General features: G+C 38.8%; 2 protein-coding genes across 2 annotated transcripts; one reads left to right on the top strand and one right to left on the bottom strand.

Moving 5' to 3' along the window:
- Positions 1-61: 61 nt before the first annotated feature.
- pllp (plasmolipin) lies at positions 62-9,645 on the top strand (the record flags this gene model as incomplete). The annotated part of the gene is made up of 4 exons (XM_083916253.1): positions 62-299; positions 7,174-7,347; positions 8,224-8,340; positions 9,538-9,645. Exons 1-4 carry the CDS (start codon positions 135-137, stop codon positions 9,643-9,645), a joined length of 564 nt encoding a protein of 187 aa, XP_083772379.1. The 5' UTR covers positions 62-134.
- A 2,852-nt stretch (positions 9,646-12,497) lies between these two features.
- arl2bp (ADP-ribosylation factor-like 2 binding protein) lies at positions 12,498-15,591 on the bottom strand. The gene is made up of 6 exons (XM_083917512.1): positions 15,530-15,591; positions 15,129-15,190; positions 14,625-14,731; positions 13,301-13,386; positions 13,007-13,103; positions 12,498-12,739 (listed from the first exon to the last, which is right to left on the bottom strand). The coding sequence occupies exons 1-6, from the start codon at positions 15,565-15,567 to the stop codon at positions 12,641-12,643; spliced, it is 489 nt and encodes a 162-aa protein (XP_083773638.1). The 5' UTR covers positions 15,568-15,591; the 3' UTR covers positions 12,498-12,640.
- Between the last annotated feature and the right edge of the window lie 2,567 nt (positions 15,592-18,158).

The following is an 18,158-nucleotide window of genomic DNA, read 5'->3' on the forward strand; positions in this document are numbered from 1 at the left end:
CTGAACTTTAATCCGTATGGTCAATGGTTACTGAGTCCCAACATTCAACATTTTTTGAGTAGTGAAAACTGTTGGAGGAGGAAAGTTGGCGCAGTTGTTTCTGAGACACCCATCATTGGATTAGCTGTTTGATCATGGCAGACTTCCCGTCGAAGGTTACCACGGAAACCAGCTCCCCCCACTCCCAGAGCTCTCACCAAGGGGGAAACAGCCTCCAAGGGCTCGCTGCTAACGTCACCGTTATGATGGACATGTCCTTTATCCGAAGCATCCCAGCCATCCTCATGATGGTTGAAATAGTATGTTCTGCTTTTATTCTATTCAACTGTGTTCAGTGCAAACTTGTTTTCTGTTCTGTTTCCACCTGGCACAGTATGACTTACTGATGTATAGATGATAAAAGAATAAGACTGGTGATATCCTCTATTTTTCTGATTGACAACATGAAAAGTCCAAAACAAGTAATGTGTTAGTCCGTCACCTAATACTTCCTGACTTGCTTGTCCCTGTCTTTGGCACTCAGCCCCAGGTCCATTTAAAATAATAAATCTTTCAAATACACAGATATGTAGTTTCAGTGTTTAAGAAAGGATAAATAATTTAATGAATCAAATAGGCTCTGTAGTATTAAGTAAATTAACAGAATGAAATAGTGCATTTTGTTGGTTTTTGGATCAGCTGAAGGACGTATCCATCACCCCAATCCTACAGAGTTTAGCGGTGTTACACTACGTCACCTGATTCCCTTCTTTGCTCCAACATAATTTCTATAGTAATAAATACGTGGATTGCATACACATTACAGTGCATTACTTTTCGTAGTTATATGTACAAACACTGAATGAGGACAGCCTGACCCATCTACCAACCTGACCTCTTCCCTACACAAACTTTGTCACAATTAATCCTGGAGCACTTGCTCTGAACGTCTGCTATTGCCACGGATGGGTTTACAGTTGGAAGTCCGGTGCATTTCACACAGATGCTCAAGGATGGATGAGAACGGGCTGAGATGGTGTATGTCGGCTCAACTAAAAAAAATCTATAGTGCCCATGTTCATCATAATGAAGGAACATGTCACCCAGCAACGGTGTGGCTCATTGCCTGGTTTTTAAACATTTTTAGACAATAGTGGAGATTTCTGAAGATATATCTGATTTTGGGGTGTACAGGCAACCCTTTATAGGGTCAATTCATTGTCGGTTTTGGTATTTTCATAGTCATTGTTGACAATAAAACAAATATATAAAATCACCAGCCGTTTTTTAAGATTATCTTTTTTGCAGTTTTCCAAGCCTTTATTAGATAGCACAGACAGGAAATGGGGTGTGTCTGTGTGAGTAAGAGAGAGAGAGAGAGGGAGAAATGCAACAAAGGTCGGAGTTGAACCCATGGCTGCTGCCTTGAGGACCTTCAGCCTCTTTACATGGGGTGACTGCTCTAATCACTGTGCAGACTGACTAACTTTCTGATAGTAGTGTCTTAGTAGTCTTTTAGACTACTTTAGATAGTAGTCTTTTATTTTGTGCATATGAAGTTGGTTTGTTCTGATTTTACAATAATAACCTCAACAACCAAAACCTAAACAACTAAAAACCAGTCATGTTTTTACTCCTTCCTCATTGAGAGTGAGTTAAAGGCAAACCACAACTTCCAAATAGCAGGCAACATTGCTTGATGAAGGTATTTGTATATCCCCACTCTTTTTCTGGTGCCACAAGAATTTGAATGTGTGTTAACAACAGCCTCAGTTTGTGTGCCATAAATATCACTGACACAACAACAAAAAAAGACTGTCAGTGGTAGAAGCACATGCTGTGGGTTGGCAGTGTGCACACGTTTGTTCAAGAGAGAATAAAATTGATGATGCGATTGGAAGAGTCAGCAGGACAGGTTTATTTTGTGTGCTCTAATATTTGTTGGTTGTAAGAATATTAGAGTACATAAGTAATCATAACAGCTCTGAACACATTTCCCCACTCCAGTGATGCATTTGCACTAAAGGATATTAATGCAGGAGATCTTTGTCCCCTGAAGCCCCCCACCACCACAGCACACCCCTCCGACCATCCCACAACTACACTTAACCTATTAGTCTTCAAGGACAGAGGTGCAATGTTCATTCTGTATACGATCTGACTGTTAAACATTTGTCGCCTCTCTATGCTTTATGAGTAGAATACTTTATTGACTTTTGGTGGTGTTGTAGGAGTAGGACCAGATGGCTCAGCAGTACTTCAGTATTCAAAGGTTTATTAGCTCTTGTTAAGTGTATGAGGTGTGGCAGGTAAACTTTGGTGCGAGTTTCAACATTTCCCAAATATTCGAGAAAATCAACAGCAACTTTGGCCTAAAATGTATCTGGAAGTGTTTGAGTGCGTGTACGGGTAAACAGGCTTTCCTAACAAGTTGTTCCAATGCGATCAAACCAGTAATACTTAACTAACTGGACAGTAAATCTATTACTTGCGTCAGCCGATTGTTACTTGGCTAATTTGAGCTCATTTATTGTTAGTTGCCGGGGATTATTAGTCTTGCGATGTATAAATGGCTACAGTTATAATGCCCTATGATTCATAAGCTGTGAACACTGTAGTAAAATGGAGTATGTTTACAGTAGGTGTAGGCCTACAAGAAAGCATGTACCATCACATGATTTTATTTCGATATCTAACCTCTACTCTGCATGTTCAATCATTGATTTTTAAGTGTTAGCAAACGGCTGCCTTATTTGGAGTCATGTTTCTGACCAACGCACAAATGTAAGACAAATATTCCAACCACTTTTTTTTAACCCTGCTTTGGTCTGCACCGGTTCCTCAGGGAAATATCTGCCTCTTTAGCTGCTAAATGCTCCACTATGTTCACTAGCTAGTCGCTAACATTGTGTGTCTGACATTTGATGTTGCTCAGGTAGTGTACAGTTGGCTTTTAAATCTTTTTCACTGAAAACGTGTCGGTAAATGAAAAGTTAAATTTAAAAAGGTTTTTTCACCTGGTTTGACTTTTCACAGCTACTTCGAGCATATGAATATGAAGGTTTTAATGATGGTACCATTTTCATAATTACACAACAATAGTTTAGTAAATAAAAATCTATTGATTTGAATGATGTCACCGAATCCAAGAGTATGTCCAGTTAGTTTTTAGTGAAACTAAGCAAGGACAGAACTGCTGAGTATTTCAGTAATTTGCAGCATTATCATGAAATTGTTGTTGTACTGTATGAAAAGAAAGGGTGTGTGTTTTTTTCAGTTTACCTTGAACTTGTTGAAACTCAGTAAGAGTTGACATGACACAGTTTCTTACAGCTACACTTTCATTTAAAAGGGTTTGTTTGTTTGTTTGGTTTTGTGGCCTTTCAGCCTCAGAGAACAGACCTTTGTTGGTGTGTGTGTGAGTGTGTGTGTGTGTGTGTGTGTGTGTGTGTGTGTGTGTGTGTGTGTGTGTGTGTGTGTGTGTGTGTGTGTGTGTGTGTGTGTGTGTGTGTGTGTGTGTGTGTGTGTGTGTGTGTGTGTGTGTGTGTCTTTTGCCTGGATTTAAGACAGAGAGATGTTTCCTAGAAGGATTACTGATGTGAAAATCAGTTGACCTATAGTCTAAATGTCACCTCTATGTAACATCAAGAATTCAGCTGAGCCACTATTTAGTAGTGTGTCACTGTGTCACAGGCTGTGTGTGTGTGTGTGTGTGTGTGTGTGTGTGTGTGTGTGTGTGTGTGTGTGTGTGTGTGTGTGTGTGTGTGTGTGACAGTTACATTTCCCATGTTCCCTACGCATACTTGGGCAATAATAGAAAGGGAAGTGAAAAGAAGAAAAAAAAAAGGGAAGTACGAGAATAGTTACTTGAAAATGTTTTGAAATCAAACGTCTTCCTTTCTACATCACCGTATTCATTCATCTGCAGTACACTAAGTGTCCCGTTCTAGCTCCTTATGCAATATTAATAAATAATACACCCCATGCATACTGCATTATAAAATACATCTGCATAATATATAAATACTGGCACATGTTGTAGAGTGCATTAAACCTGGTAGCTGTTTAAACACTGGCAGTGAAAAGTATCCTTATCATACAGATTTGACATTTACTTCAACTTTATCCTCAGACTGTTTTGTCCATAATTAACATTCAGTGATAAAGTAATCACATGTCATACTTTACATTTAAGTTGTTTCCTGCAGTAGTAATTGAGTTATAGCCTTTAGCGTTCAGGCAGTGTAGTTATATTATTCATGTAATGGATATATGAATGGACTGCAGCTGTGGACCATCGTAACATGTTACAGTTCTAGTCAGGAAGATAAGGTTATCTGCTGTTCCTCTCATTCAGAACAGAGGTATCTGTGGTCAACATCACAAGGCCCACTGTCTGTGTGTATGTGTGTGTGTGTGTGTGTGTGTGTGTGTGTGTGTGTGTGTGTGTGTGTGTGTGTGTGTGTATGTGTGTGTGTGAGTGTGTGTGTGTGTGTGTGTGTGTGTTTGTGTGTGTGTGTGTATCAGGTGTGTAAAAACTGAAACCTGATCTCTACATACATAATAGAAAGTCCTTTCATGTCCCTTCTCATGAGACAGAGGCAGAGAGCTATCGGCCAGTCCACCGCTTTGGTTCAGTCTGAACAACAACTATTGGATGAATTGATGTGAAATTTTCACATTTCATTTCATTCATTCATGTTCTCCAGAATATGAATCCTAATGACTTTGGTGATCTCCTGACTTTTCCTGTGGCACCACCAGCAGGCTTACATTTGTGGTCTTCACTGACATTTCTCAACAACTACTGGATGGCCATGAAATTCAGTATACACGTTCCCCTCAAGAATTAACTGTAATGACCTTTTTTCACAAGGTCATAATTTAACTGTGTGCCATACTTTAGTTTATGACCAAATACCCGCAGAACTAATGGCATTCCCATCAGCCGCACAGGCACTTTGAGTTTGATGCTAATTTGCATTTAGCATTTTAGCATGCAAATCTAGTGAACTAGCTAATCTGGTGAACATGGTAAACACTGTTCCTTTTAAACAGAAGCTTGTTAGTGCTGTTTTTTGGTCGACCTCTTTTCCTCTTACCTTGAGGGTTCCATGTCAAAGTTTGTCTGGTGGTGTTTGACACTGGTTTTGGTTTTTGTGTGTCCGATCCAACGCCATCATCTTCTTCTTCCAATTTGGTCTTCTGCTGGTATTTTTGTGTCCTCGTCCACACATCTTTATTACTGATCTTGTCTTGCCAGTGGATATTAAGACATTTTTCTTAGGAAGTGTTCTCACAGAGAACTCATGAGGTCCCTTGTTGGCGGTCTGGAGGGGTGTTAGGCATAAGAAAAAATTGTGTTAGCACTTGCCATGCTAGCATAAGCATTTAGCTCACAACAGTGCCTCGCCTTTGTACAGCCTCACAGCTACTACCAAATGTATGTTAGGCTACAGAAAGAATACATTTACAAACATGAGTTAGATTGGTGATATGTGTAATTTAGTTAATTGTTGTCAAAGCAACAATGCCCAGCCCGTTTTCAGTCCCAGGGCGTCAGATACTGTCATTTTGTCACAACTCTCTGCGTTTGCTACAAGGCACCCGTGAACATCTATTCAAAACACATCTGGCTTTCAACTGTTAACCCATCCGCAGAATAATAAGACTCTCAGAGCAAATGCTTCAGTTATAAGAGTGACAAATTCTGTGTAGGAAGGACGGGGTGGTGAATCATGATTAACAAATAGGATTTTCACCACAAGAACGCGGTCTGTGTCCCATTCATGTCCCATGTGTCCCGTGCATTACTGTACTTTTGTAACAAACGCACTTATTTTAACCCCTCCTGTGATCTTTTGCTCATCCTAACCTAGTGGTTTGTTGCATAAAAGTAACCACAGACTATTGTTTGAATTCACAATGTTAAACACATGTTCCCTATGTTTAAAACAGCGACAGGAGAGGGGCGTATCGTGGCCGTATGATGAGTTGAGATGAGAACAGTTTGGGTTTATAGATCATTGATTATTTCAGCCTTCAGTTATGGCATTAATGCCAGTTCTGTCTGTCATCATGACAGTTACTATACAGAAGGCCTGTCCTTTACACTGTAAATCTTTACAGCCATCTGAGGGCACCAGGTATCTGTCTGATCTGATGATGTTACACACTGTCAGGCCATAATTACGCATGGCAGGTCCGACTTGTTACATTTTGTACAACCAGCATCAGACTGTTGTAAAATACCAGAACTTACAAACAGTGTTATGTGCACATCAAAGATGTTAACTTGAATTATTTGTCTTCTGCACATCAACAGGTGTGTTACACTTTGAAAACCGTTCACACTGCTGGAGAAACTATGTGTCTAAATAACATGTATGATGTGCACATAAGCAAGGGGGGGGGTTCTGTTATTTTACAACAGTCTGAGGCCGGTTGCATAAAATGTAACCAACAGATATGCCTTACGTAATTATGGCTTGATAGTGTGCAACATCATCAGTTAGAGACTGCAGGTGGAACAGCTACCTGCTGTCTTCAGATGGCTGTAAAGAAGTAAAACCTTCAGTACTACTGACGGTCATGACAGACAGATCTTTATTCTGCTATGGTCGGAAATAACAATGGCTGAAAAATCAGCACGATCATGTTGTAGAATACATGTATTGTCGCTGTCAACTCAATAAACTAAATTACACATATTACCAAACTAATTCATGTTTGTAGATTAGTGTTTCTGTTCATTCAGAAAACAGAAATAGATCAAAGATAGGTCAAATAGAATATATTAAATAAGGATGGCCCGTTTCACCTTTTTAAGTGAAGTCAGGGGGATTAATCAGCATAATTTAGGCTATTATGTCAGGAGGTTGGCAAGTATACTGATCATCTATACTTATATATCAGTGGCCATGATTATTGACTCGTCTTTTTATCGAAATTCTTTAAAATTAATGAATTTAGAATTGAATTTTTGAAATAAAAATCCTGGGGGTTGAGGAGTAATCACTGCAGTAGGTAATGTCTGGGAAGGCCTACTCATAAAATGCACACAATACATTTTACACCAAAATTACAGATTAGCATTTTAAAATATCTACTTTTCATACATCAACAGTAAATGTGTTTAAATTCCTCTCTGTTCTTCTTAGTTGCTCTGTCTTGTTTTCTCTCTCCCTCTCATAGGTCCTGGGGCTGCTCCACTGGGCGTTGATAGCCAGCGCTCCCTACACTCTCTTGCCAGCGTATGGCTGGGTGATGTTTGTGGCTGTCACTCTGTGGATCCTCACCACCATCCTATTCTTCTTGATCTTGTGCGGCGCTCAGCAAAAACTTACCTCCATCCCCTGGGCCCTGACGGTAGGAAGGGACTAGGGGAGGGTAGGAGGAAGGAAGGGAAAGAGAGAAAAGTGGAATGAGAGGTTTTGAGACTTGCTCGCATGAGAAACAGCTTTCTCTGCCAAAAAAGGTTTGGTCTAAACACCAATTAACAGCTTAGTTCTCTCCCTTGTGCTAACGAGTAAAAGAGCGTCCCTGTGTATTGAGGGGAAGCAGAAACAAGATCAGTAAGTTCATGGCCTTGAGGCCCTCTTTATAAGATTTAACATAACAACGAAATGAGCAACAACCAAAGAATGAGTCTACCTGTGCAGTTAAAGTCCCCCTCCGGTCAAAAACATGTTTTTCTAGTGGTGTTGTCATTTTCGACATCACCACTAGTTTGGAAGTCAATCTCTGTGAATTTGCACCTTATACAAGTACAAGTGTGATGTAGAAACTTGAAGCTGCCAGTGCACATACACTTACAATTGTTGTTCCAAACAGACTATCTGTATATGTCTTAATACATGCCTTGAGGGGATCTTTAATATCAGTTCTAGCCAAACTCCGACTGACCAGTGTCTCTCTGTCGTCTTCTAGGCAATGTCTTAGGGCATTTTGTCATTAAATCAATCCATAAATGGTGCATAGACAAGAAGAGTGCCACAATATTTAGATTAGTGTCACTGTCAAGGATCATTTGAGGTTTGGTCAAATGAAAAGAGGCTGGTTTAATAGGACAGTGAAGTAGGTTATGAAATGAGAATACCAGAACAACGGAGGGGGAGGCACGATTTAGAAAAGCAACAAAAGAGAGAAGGTGAGCAAGATTGCAAAAGAAAGGTCAGGAACAATGAACCAGGACCGAAAGGAGAAGCTCTGAGGAAATGCATCTAATGTTTCTCTTCTTCTTAGATGATGGCGTATCATGCTGGAGCCACAGTCCTCTATCTGACAGCCTTCCTGGCCAACGCAGTATCTGTGCACCCCTTCATCTACAGCTATTTCTACGGACATATGGCAGCTGCTGCTGTATGACGCTTGGCACTAACACTAACACACTAATACTTACGCAAATACAAAGACCTGGTTAACAAATATGCAAGAAACACTCCAGTAATGTCTCTGCAAATGCAAATCCCTGTGAGAAGAAACAATAATTTGGTAAACAAGCAGAAACCTGGGCCCGGAGAGTCCTCCATTCAATCTGTCATCCAATGTTTGAACACTGAGCACATTTATTATGTTTTCCTTCCTTCTCTCACCCTCTAAATGCAATTTGGCTAGGTGTGTTTCTGATAGCACGTTTCCTTATCAGGCTGTGGCAGGTACACACACCTGAAACATAAGATGTGAGAGAGGCAGACTAAGCATGATGCTTACTTATGGCTCACATGGCTGTGAAGAAGCATGTCATGTGATTTTTAGCCCAGTTACTTTGTACCACAGCTGTATCCCTCCCTACTGAGTCAATGTTCAATCGAAAAGAAAAAAAAAGGTGGATGTAGGGCAGCAGAAGGAAACGTAATGTGTGTGTGTGTGTGTGTGTGTGTGTGTGTGTGTGTGTGTGTGTGTGTGTGTGTGTGTGTGTGTGTGTGTGTGTGTGTGTGTGTGTGTGTGTGGGTGTGTGTGTGTGAAACAAAAAATGTAACACTTATGATCACCAGTATCAGGAGGGTGGATGTGCCGTTTAGTCTCTTCTACAAGCTAAAGTCCATGCTGGTTTCCTGGTTTACAGCTATTCACTAGCATTTAGCACATCACACAAACACACACACACACACACACACACACACACACACACACACACACACACACACACACACACACACACACACACACACACACACACACACACACACACACACACACACACACACACACACACACACATACACACACACACACACACACATGGTCTGGCCCCTGTCCTATCACAGATGCTTATCAGGTGCATTTTACTACCTAAGGCACACCATTTAATGTATCATTTACCAGGGATAATGGCCGATTAGGACTTCAAAGCTATCTATCTACAACTACCAGTAATGTTTAGATTAAAGATGTGAATACATAAAAATGTACATGTATCTTTGATGGCTGCTGAAAGTTTGAGACCTTTGCTTTGCTTCCTAAAGTCATTAAAGATGTATTATTTTCTCTTTCCCCTTTTCATTTCCTCTCAATGTCTCTCTGTTTGTCTCCCTCCCTGTTTCTCTGTCCGTTCAGTTCTTTGCTGCTGTGGTGACTGTGACGTACGGTGCCAGTGCTTTCTTCTCCTATTTGAACTGGAAGGGAGACGGAGGAAATGCTGCCAGCAACACAGTGCCGACCTAGGACTCAAACATGGGACACTGATTTTGGACAAAGACGCCTCATGTTTTCTTTCCCTCAAGATACTGTAGTTATTTGCATAGTCCACTGTTGATAGTTGAGTATTACTACTGACTGGTAACCCAAATCCTGACCTCTTCTTAACCCCAGTATTAACAATATGATGAAACCTAATTCAGACAGAAGTTTTTCTTCATTATCCACATAAAATGTACTGCATCACAGCACAACAGGCCTCTAATTCAGTGGTTCCTGAAATAATACTTTAATAGTAGCCTACTATAATTAACAAATTAAGCTGATAGTGCCTTACATTTTTGGTAATACCAGTGTATTGGCATCATATAGTTACCAACTCATCCAGGTAGTATATAAAATACACACAAGATGCCTCACTATGTACTTAATAGTTCAACATTTTGGGAATTTCACCAAATTTGCTTTCTTGCCAAGAGTTAAATTGATACCACTCTCATGTTTATATAGCCCCTTTTACACACGCACTACAAGCGTAAAATTATCTAGACATAACCTGGCAGTATGTGAAAACGCAAATGTCCAAATCAGCTGGACCGGACATTAAACTGAATTAATGATGCCAGCTCCCTGGTAATTAATCGGTGTAATCTTTGAGTGGGCCCATGTGTGAATAGAGCCGGTTATTTATTTCCAAATTACGAACTGGTTACATCACCATGGTGTAATCTGCGTCATATCCTGCCTCCTGTGCCACACCTTAGCCAAAGCCAAACGTTAGATGAGAAGGCAAATGACATGGACAATCCCCGTTTGTGTGCTTCACGTGTGAAAGGACAACTCCATGTGAAAACTGCTTACAATAAATATGAAGCTACAGTGCTGGCAGCCGACAGTTAGCTTAGCTTAACTTAGCATGAAGACAGAGGTTGAAGGTCACTGAATCCCTTCATCTCAACCACTAAAGCTCACTGATTCATTGTTATCGCTGAACACAGCCAGACTAGCTGTTTCCTGTTTCCAGTCTTTGTGCTAAGCTATGCTAACTGGCTACTGGCTGCTCCCTCCTTAACGAACAGACAGTCGAGTGTGGTATCAATTTTCTCATCTAACTCTCGGCAATAAATCATTATTTCCCATAATGTCAAACCATCCCTTTAAAGGTAGATCACCCAACTATGGATGAAGACTTTACAAAGCAAATAACGTGACTTTTAACTGCAGATTAAATACAGTTATTTGTCCATATTCTGAATGACATACATCTTGATAATAAAAGAGCATTGTATATCTCATCGTTAGTGTAAACAGCTCTAAAGGCGTGTCCTTGGTCAGGCTCTGACCATAAAGATTAGATTTGCACCATTAAGGGCAAACTTTTTTTGTCTTGTGGGACACGAACACTCTGGTTACAAGAACTTACTCCAAACTTGACAGCCTGCCCAAACTTGTGTGTGTAGCACAAGGATGTATCATTTTTCAAGGAGAAACGTAAATATACGGTCAATTATTATTGAGTTTGGTGCTTCTTGTTTACAGAGTGGCTGTTGTTGTATTGTGTAATACTGTACCAATAAGCATGTACCGCTGTAGACCCATGTCTTAACATACTCAACTCCTTCGTTCCCTTTCTGTGAAGCTCATATTAGGATGTTGCTCTAATACTCTAAAGTGGCTATGCAGAAGGTGTGAGGAATAGCTGTATGCATAATATCTGAGTCCTGCAGAAATCCAATTTGATTTTCTCTTCTGGATATCCAGGCTCACACTGAAACTTTCATTATCCATAGACCAAGCCAAAGCACTGATAACAAATGAAAAATGTACATGGAAAAATAAACTCTATTAATCACGTACAGTATGTTGTAACGATGAAGGGTTTCTGCAGGATAGGGCCATGGGGGAATGTGTACGTAATGTAATTCTTTGATTTATATGATACAGTGCACAACTGCTGTTGTATGTGCCTTTATGAAATATGTGGTCTTTTTTTTACCAAGAATTTGAATACTAGTGAAATCCTGTGGTGAGTGCTGGGGCGAAAGCATGCACTTGTTCGAATAAAGCACTTGATTTCATTTTAAGGCTTTTACCTGTTTATTTAAAAATAACTTTTTACTATCAAATGAAACACCAACAGAATTTCACCAAATATACATTTATAATTACAGCTGTCACGTTAAGACACAGAAAATACTTTTACATTGTACTGATACTGTAGATCTTATTTCTAACTGGAAAAATACAGACGCACACGCGAACACACTCACTCTCTCTCTCACACACACACACACACGCACGCACACACGCACATACACACATACACAATCACTAAATACATTAAAAATCACTTTCACAGGCACAATAGCCAAAGTTTCAGAGTTTTCAAACTGACCAAACGTTTACAACTTCATAAAACATATATTAGTTCTTCTATAAAGAGATCAGTCAAACATTCAATCATATCAAATATTTTTTTTGTTGATGTTGTTCACAGAAGAACCACTAAGATGACCTGGAAAACACAAACATGGATCTAGTACCAGCACCAGAGTATTGGGTTCCTTCTCACCAACCAGATGGAATTAATAAATGGAAACTCTCAATAAAATATATGTAAATAAGATTATTCGTAACATCAGGATTAGGCCTCTTACCTGCGGATTCTAGTTAATTTGAATATTTCAAGTTGTCATGCAGTGGTTAGGTAGTGGAAAGACGCCAAAATCTTCCATCTTCACTCTTTAACTACAAATAACCTCTAAAACACACATACCATCCCACTCACCACATAAAACAAAGAGGAATGCATATAGGAATTTGTCAATAGGGCGTGTGTGTACAAGTGAAGTACACGCATGTGAAGTGTATTCAGCAGCTCATTTTTAGGGTACAAACAAAACTCCCTGCAAAAATAAACGACCTAATGCTAACAATTTTCTGAAGGCCCCTGTACAAAATGTTACATAAACATGTAAAGGAGGAGGCAATTAAAATGTTGAACTTTTTAGGTGTGTGAGTGTCACTGGGATTCAGTGGAGCCGGTGTGTTTGGAGCCTGCAGTGATGAGAGATGTGACCACCAGTCCTTGACTCAGGTCCAGACCTCGGCCCTCCTTCTCCTAGAAACATACAGATTCATACAGCTGGTATTAAAGCAAAAGATTACAAACAGGAGTCCTAACAACTTGTTTTTCAGTCCGATCAGTCAAGATTCAAATGCAATTGAATGTGGGCTGAGGCTTACAGTAAGAAAGAGACCCATTTAATTATGAAATATGGCACCAACTGTCAATATACATACTAGAACATAGAAATAGAGAATCCTATTGTTGTTGAGATTGTCAATAAAAAGGGGAATAAAGATGTTCAGTTTTTAGACAACTCACAGCTCTGTATTCCAGAAACATCTCCTTAAAGGCCATGAAGTCAGTGAACGTTAGCAGCATGTCAAAGATGTCACCAGGCACCTCCTCTTTGTGTTGCCTGCAGATGGAAGAGAGACGCATTGTGACTCCAACTATATTTGCAATGTACTTTTGTGCCACCTACTGGCCTGCTGCTAAATAATATTTCTTAGGTGAAACAGGTTTATTCAGTGACACCATGTTTGTCACCAACTGAATTAAAGCCGTTAACTTGATATGATGGCCTTAGGGGAGAGTTGTGATGTTACATCTTACATGAGCAGCTCTATGAAAGAGTTCATGCTGAAGGTTGGGATCCTCTCCATCAGCTGCTGCTCCAGATGTTTCTCCAGCAAGTCAACCTACAAAACAGCCATGAGTGTTATTATTTAACCTTTATTTAACCAGGAAAAGACGGGTTGAGATTAAAAATCTCTTTTACAAGAGTGTCCTGGCCAAGACAGGCAGCAGCATAGTCATACATACACACAAACACAAGTTGGACACAAACATTTAAAACACTTAGCATCCAAAACAGCAAACATTTCAAGGTCAGCAACAATAATAAAAGCCTCATGCAAAACCTCTACAGCCAGATGTTACTGCCTCCAGGTCGTCCAATTTCCCTTTAAAAGTGTTTAATGATTTGTTTCAAAGTTTTCTGTAACATGTTCCAGGCAGAGGGAGCAGCATACCTAAACGCTTTCTTTCCCTGTTCATTTCTGACTTTAGGAACAGACAGCAAGAACAAGTCCCAAGACCGAAGATTGTAAGTCCCAGCATTATTTTGGTTAATGTAATGGACAAAAGGTAAGAGGGATGTAAACCTAGGATTGCCTTGTAAATTAGCAGGTGTCTCAGACTACGTATTGATAAGGAGGACCATCCAACCTGTTTTTACAGTGTAGAAATTTGTCTTAGTTTACCTCCCTGACTACTAAAGATGTTCAGTATAAAGTCATAATCTTTCATAGAACTGTAGGTTGAAATAATAAAAAGGGAGATATAACTGACGGTTAGTAAATATGTATTAGATTAGGATGTTCCGATGCCATTTTTTCCCCTCCCCATACCAATTCTGATACTCGTGCTGTGGGTATCGGCTGATACCGAGTATAGATACCGATACCAGTTTGTTTTTAAAAAAAAAGAAAAGATCTTACTACGCCTGCATGCCTGTGACATGATTATTGTTGTGGTAAGCCCTGGCTCAGGTTAAACCCTTGAATGAATACAGCAAATGGAAGCCATTTATTTTTAAATACAACAGTATAAAACAGTAGTGCAACAGCAACTTAACTAAATAAATATAGGAATAAGTATTAACAAGAACTACTAAGAATTATTAAACTAAATAATTAAAGATTAGGAGAACCCTGTCAGAGCTAACGGAGCTAACCAGTAAATAGATTCCAATTTTTAATAAATGACGTGGTATTGGATTGGTGCCTGGACTCATTCGCAGATACCGATGCCAGCATATTTAGCCGTATTAGAGGCATTTCTGATACTGGTATCAGAATTGGAACAACTCTAATACAAATCATATTCCTTGAATACAGATGTAGGAGTTACATTTGAGAGATGGCTAGCAACTCACATATTCATTGAAGATGGGTGTGTAGCTGAGCTTGTTCTCGTCAGAGTCCTCAAACTCCAGGTAGTGTTTCTCCATGAAGCTCTGCTGAAGCTGCTGGAACTCCTCCTCTAAAATAAAAGTAATGGGCCCATCATGAATCTTTACAACTGGTGAAAGACTAAAGATTTATGTCTTCAGCTGGTTTAGCATACCGGCCTTTTGAAAAACCTCGCAATAGAATATGGAACTTTGTGCACTTTGCCTCATGCATTTTTCACCATGCTCACAGAACAAAAAAAGACCAGACTGACTAAATTGGTTGAAGCACTGTTAAAGCCTAAATCCAAATTAATTTATATAATATGTTTCATAAACCCAGAGGCCATCCACTTGTTTCAGCACAAAGGCTGCTGAGGTGTTTTACAACATAAGACTATGACAATTGTTTCTTAGTGTCACAAATAGTAAAATTAAAACTTTGAATTTTTGTTATCTAAAGACTGACAGGAATGGATTGTTCCTAACCCATGATGATGTCCTCTATGCAGCCAATAGCAGCATCAAAAGCGGTGTCTGCAGCGGAGGAACTAGAGAGAGAAGAACAAGAGAACAAGATCATATCACTTAAAATGTGGCCTTTATACACAGTATATCACAGCTAAGTATTAATTCTGCTTTCCCTAGCTGTACAAATCAATCTCACATAGGAGAACTTGAGACTTGACTGCCGTGACACTACATTCAGACTTATCTTGAGCCATTAAATTAAATGCTCAGCTCTTGTCCTGGTAAAGAAAAAAAAATTGCTATCAAAAAATGCTAAAGACAAGAGTCACAAATGAAAAAACATATTATTGACACTGCTCTAAATGTTAAACTGTCAGCGCTGCAGGCAAGTCTTGTGACTTGGCTCTCCGGAAACCCACCTGGAAATAGCAAAGTTTTCTTCGTCCATGTCAACCATTTCTACGATGTTATCTACACAGCTTCGGACATCTGTAGAATAAGACGAGTGGAGGCAGCAAATGATTAGCTTCTCATGTGTTGGAGAGATCAAAGCTAGAGACTAGTAAGACTAGTAATAGAACATGCAAATCTTGCACACAGCTTTGTCAACTGCTCAAAACTAAACTACACAATTATTGGACTAATATCTTCAATATCCAATCGAAGTTATTTAAAACAGACATTGAAGTAAACTGTCAAAATCAATCAATAACAAACTTAAATAAAACCCAAGAACAACTTCTTTCATACTATTCAGTTAGAGCAAAACATGCTTCTTTTAAACCTGAATAAAGAGACTGTTCCCACTGTTATGGACTGGATGAAAGAACTCACTGACACATTAGGTTACATATTGAAAAAATACGATATTGAGGATATACCAGCTGCATTCTGCCAGATCTGGGAGCCTTTTCTTGAATTTCTGACTAACATTTAAATATATACTGTTTGAATAATCAATTAATTATCGGTTTAAGTGTATGTGTGTGAAATTGTTTCTATATACCTGTCACCGGTACACCCTGAACCTACTGTTTGAAATTGTAATGTACTGCTAAACTTGATCTCCTTTTATCTTATTTATTTGTCTATTTGTTTTATATGTATTATTAGTTATCATTTAATTTAATGATTGATATATATTTTTTAAATGTATGTGTTTATTTATTTATTTTGTTAAAGGGGTTTTGAGGTGAGGGAAACGTGTTGCTTTCGGGAATTATAAAAAATATATAATAAATAAAATATATTTGAAAGAAAGCTGTTGGCTCCAAAAAAACTGCGAGGTTAACGTTAGATTATTTGGCAAATGCTCTTTTCCCGATTTATTTTATTTTACAATAAACACAATATTTCGTCAGTTCTTACCTGACAGGCAGTTTGTTTTGGTCGTTACCTAACGTTAGCTAAACACATGTTAGCGTTAAATGAACACGAACTGTCAGTTTGTTGGCTATATTTCGCATTTTCCGAACAAAGTATTATTTTACACCTGCCGTAAAACCGTATTAATGTTAGTGAGATAAATTACGTGTACCTACTTCGTTCTTGGATGTCCATGTTGTTTAAAGTAATCGTTAACGTGAAAGTATAAATAGCGAACGTAATATTGTTACCAAGGAAACGGCGAACATAAGTGCGCGACCGAGTCTCGTCCGGTAGAGTTACATCTGTGCACATTAGTTCCTACCTGACAACACATCGGTGGGATTGTAGAAAATGAGACTATAAGGCACTAATGTCCTGTAATTTAGGTTTTTGTGAATCATATTGTTTCTTGTGCCAGCATTTTAACAATTTGAATTTGAAAATCCATTCATTACTTTTGACATCAATGCAGCACTTATTTTTTTTCAAAATTTCTTTATTGAATCACTGAATCCCACTATGCCCCCAACAACCCATGTCAGACGTGGTCACTGTAAATAACTAGGTAATTAAATAACATATAACATAGGTAGATAATTAAGGTGCAAGGAGACAAATAGAGTAAAAAAACTGTAAATAATAGTAAAAGAGCCAGCGGTGGGTCCCAAGAGTTGTTGAATGCTGGCCTGGCACAAATCGAGGATGAGTCGACCAGTTTTAAAATGTCCCTCCACTGGACATCAGTAGCTGCAGCTGAAATACGACACCGGAAGCTGGAGAGAAGTTGTCACATTTATTTCTAATTGTTGTTATTTTATACAACCTTAATGTAGTTTAATTCATAGTTCTGCTGTAAAAAAAAATTGTAATGTTTTAATTCAAATAGTTTGAGAGATTCTGGAAATGTCAGTGTACTTTGGAGTTCTGGAAAAAAGGGTTTAAAGCTTTTTAGCATTTAGTACAATCATTTAATTAAGTTGGAAGCAAACGACGGCATTGGCAGTTATGAAAACAAAAAACAAAACAATACAGCGGATTGTCAGTTTACTGGTTCTTCAAGGGAAGCATCATATCCATAAATCTAAATTCTCCAAATCTCGGCCAAACTTTAATCCCTTCAAAATTGAATTTCGTAAGTATTTCGAGTCTGTTCAAATGATTAATAATTCAGAAATTATACCACGGATAAGTCGCATGGTTTTAAAGAATTGTAACAATATAGCTCACGTTTTAAGTTAATTCCTTTAAATGTATTTATTTTCGCCTTATTTCTCTCTATGCCTTTGTATCTTAAGTATCTAAGTACTCTTACTTATTTCATGTCATACTTTAAAGTGTAATGTGTATTGAAAGGAGAACTGAATGTCTTTACATACACTCCTATTTCTGTCAAGTATGATGTCTTACTGTTCTTTATTTGCAGAGAAACAGAGACGAGAGGAAAATAGGGAGGACTGCCTACTACTGTCTAAGCAGTCGTACACGGTCAATTATTCTCAACATTGAAACTTGTGTTCCCATGTTAAGAAACTAGTCTATGAAAATGATGTATGGAAAATGTGTTTTATTTTTTGTTACAGTTACGGAACGATGTTCCGTAACTTTGAGAGAGAATAAAGTGTCTGTGGACATCAGTAAGACGCGTGAATCATTTAACCAAGGTAGATACAGTAATGCGTC

Source organism: Echiichthys vipera (assembly GCF_963691815.1).
Source record: "Echiichthys vipera genome assembly, chromosome: 7".
Taxonomy (NCBI): domain Eukaryota; kingdom Metazoa; phylum Chordata; class Actinopteri; order Perciformes; family Trachinidae; genus Echiichthys; species Echiichthys vipera.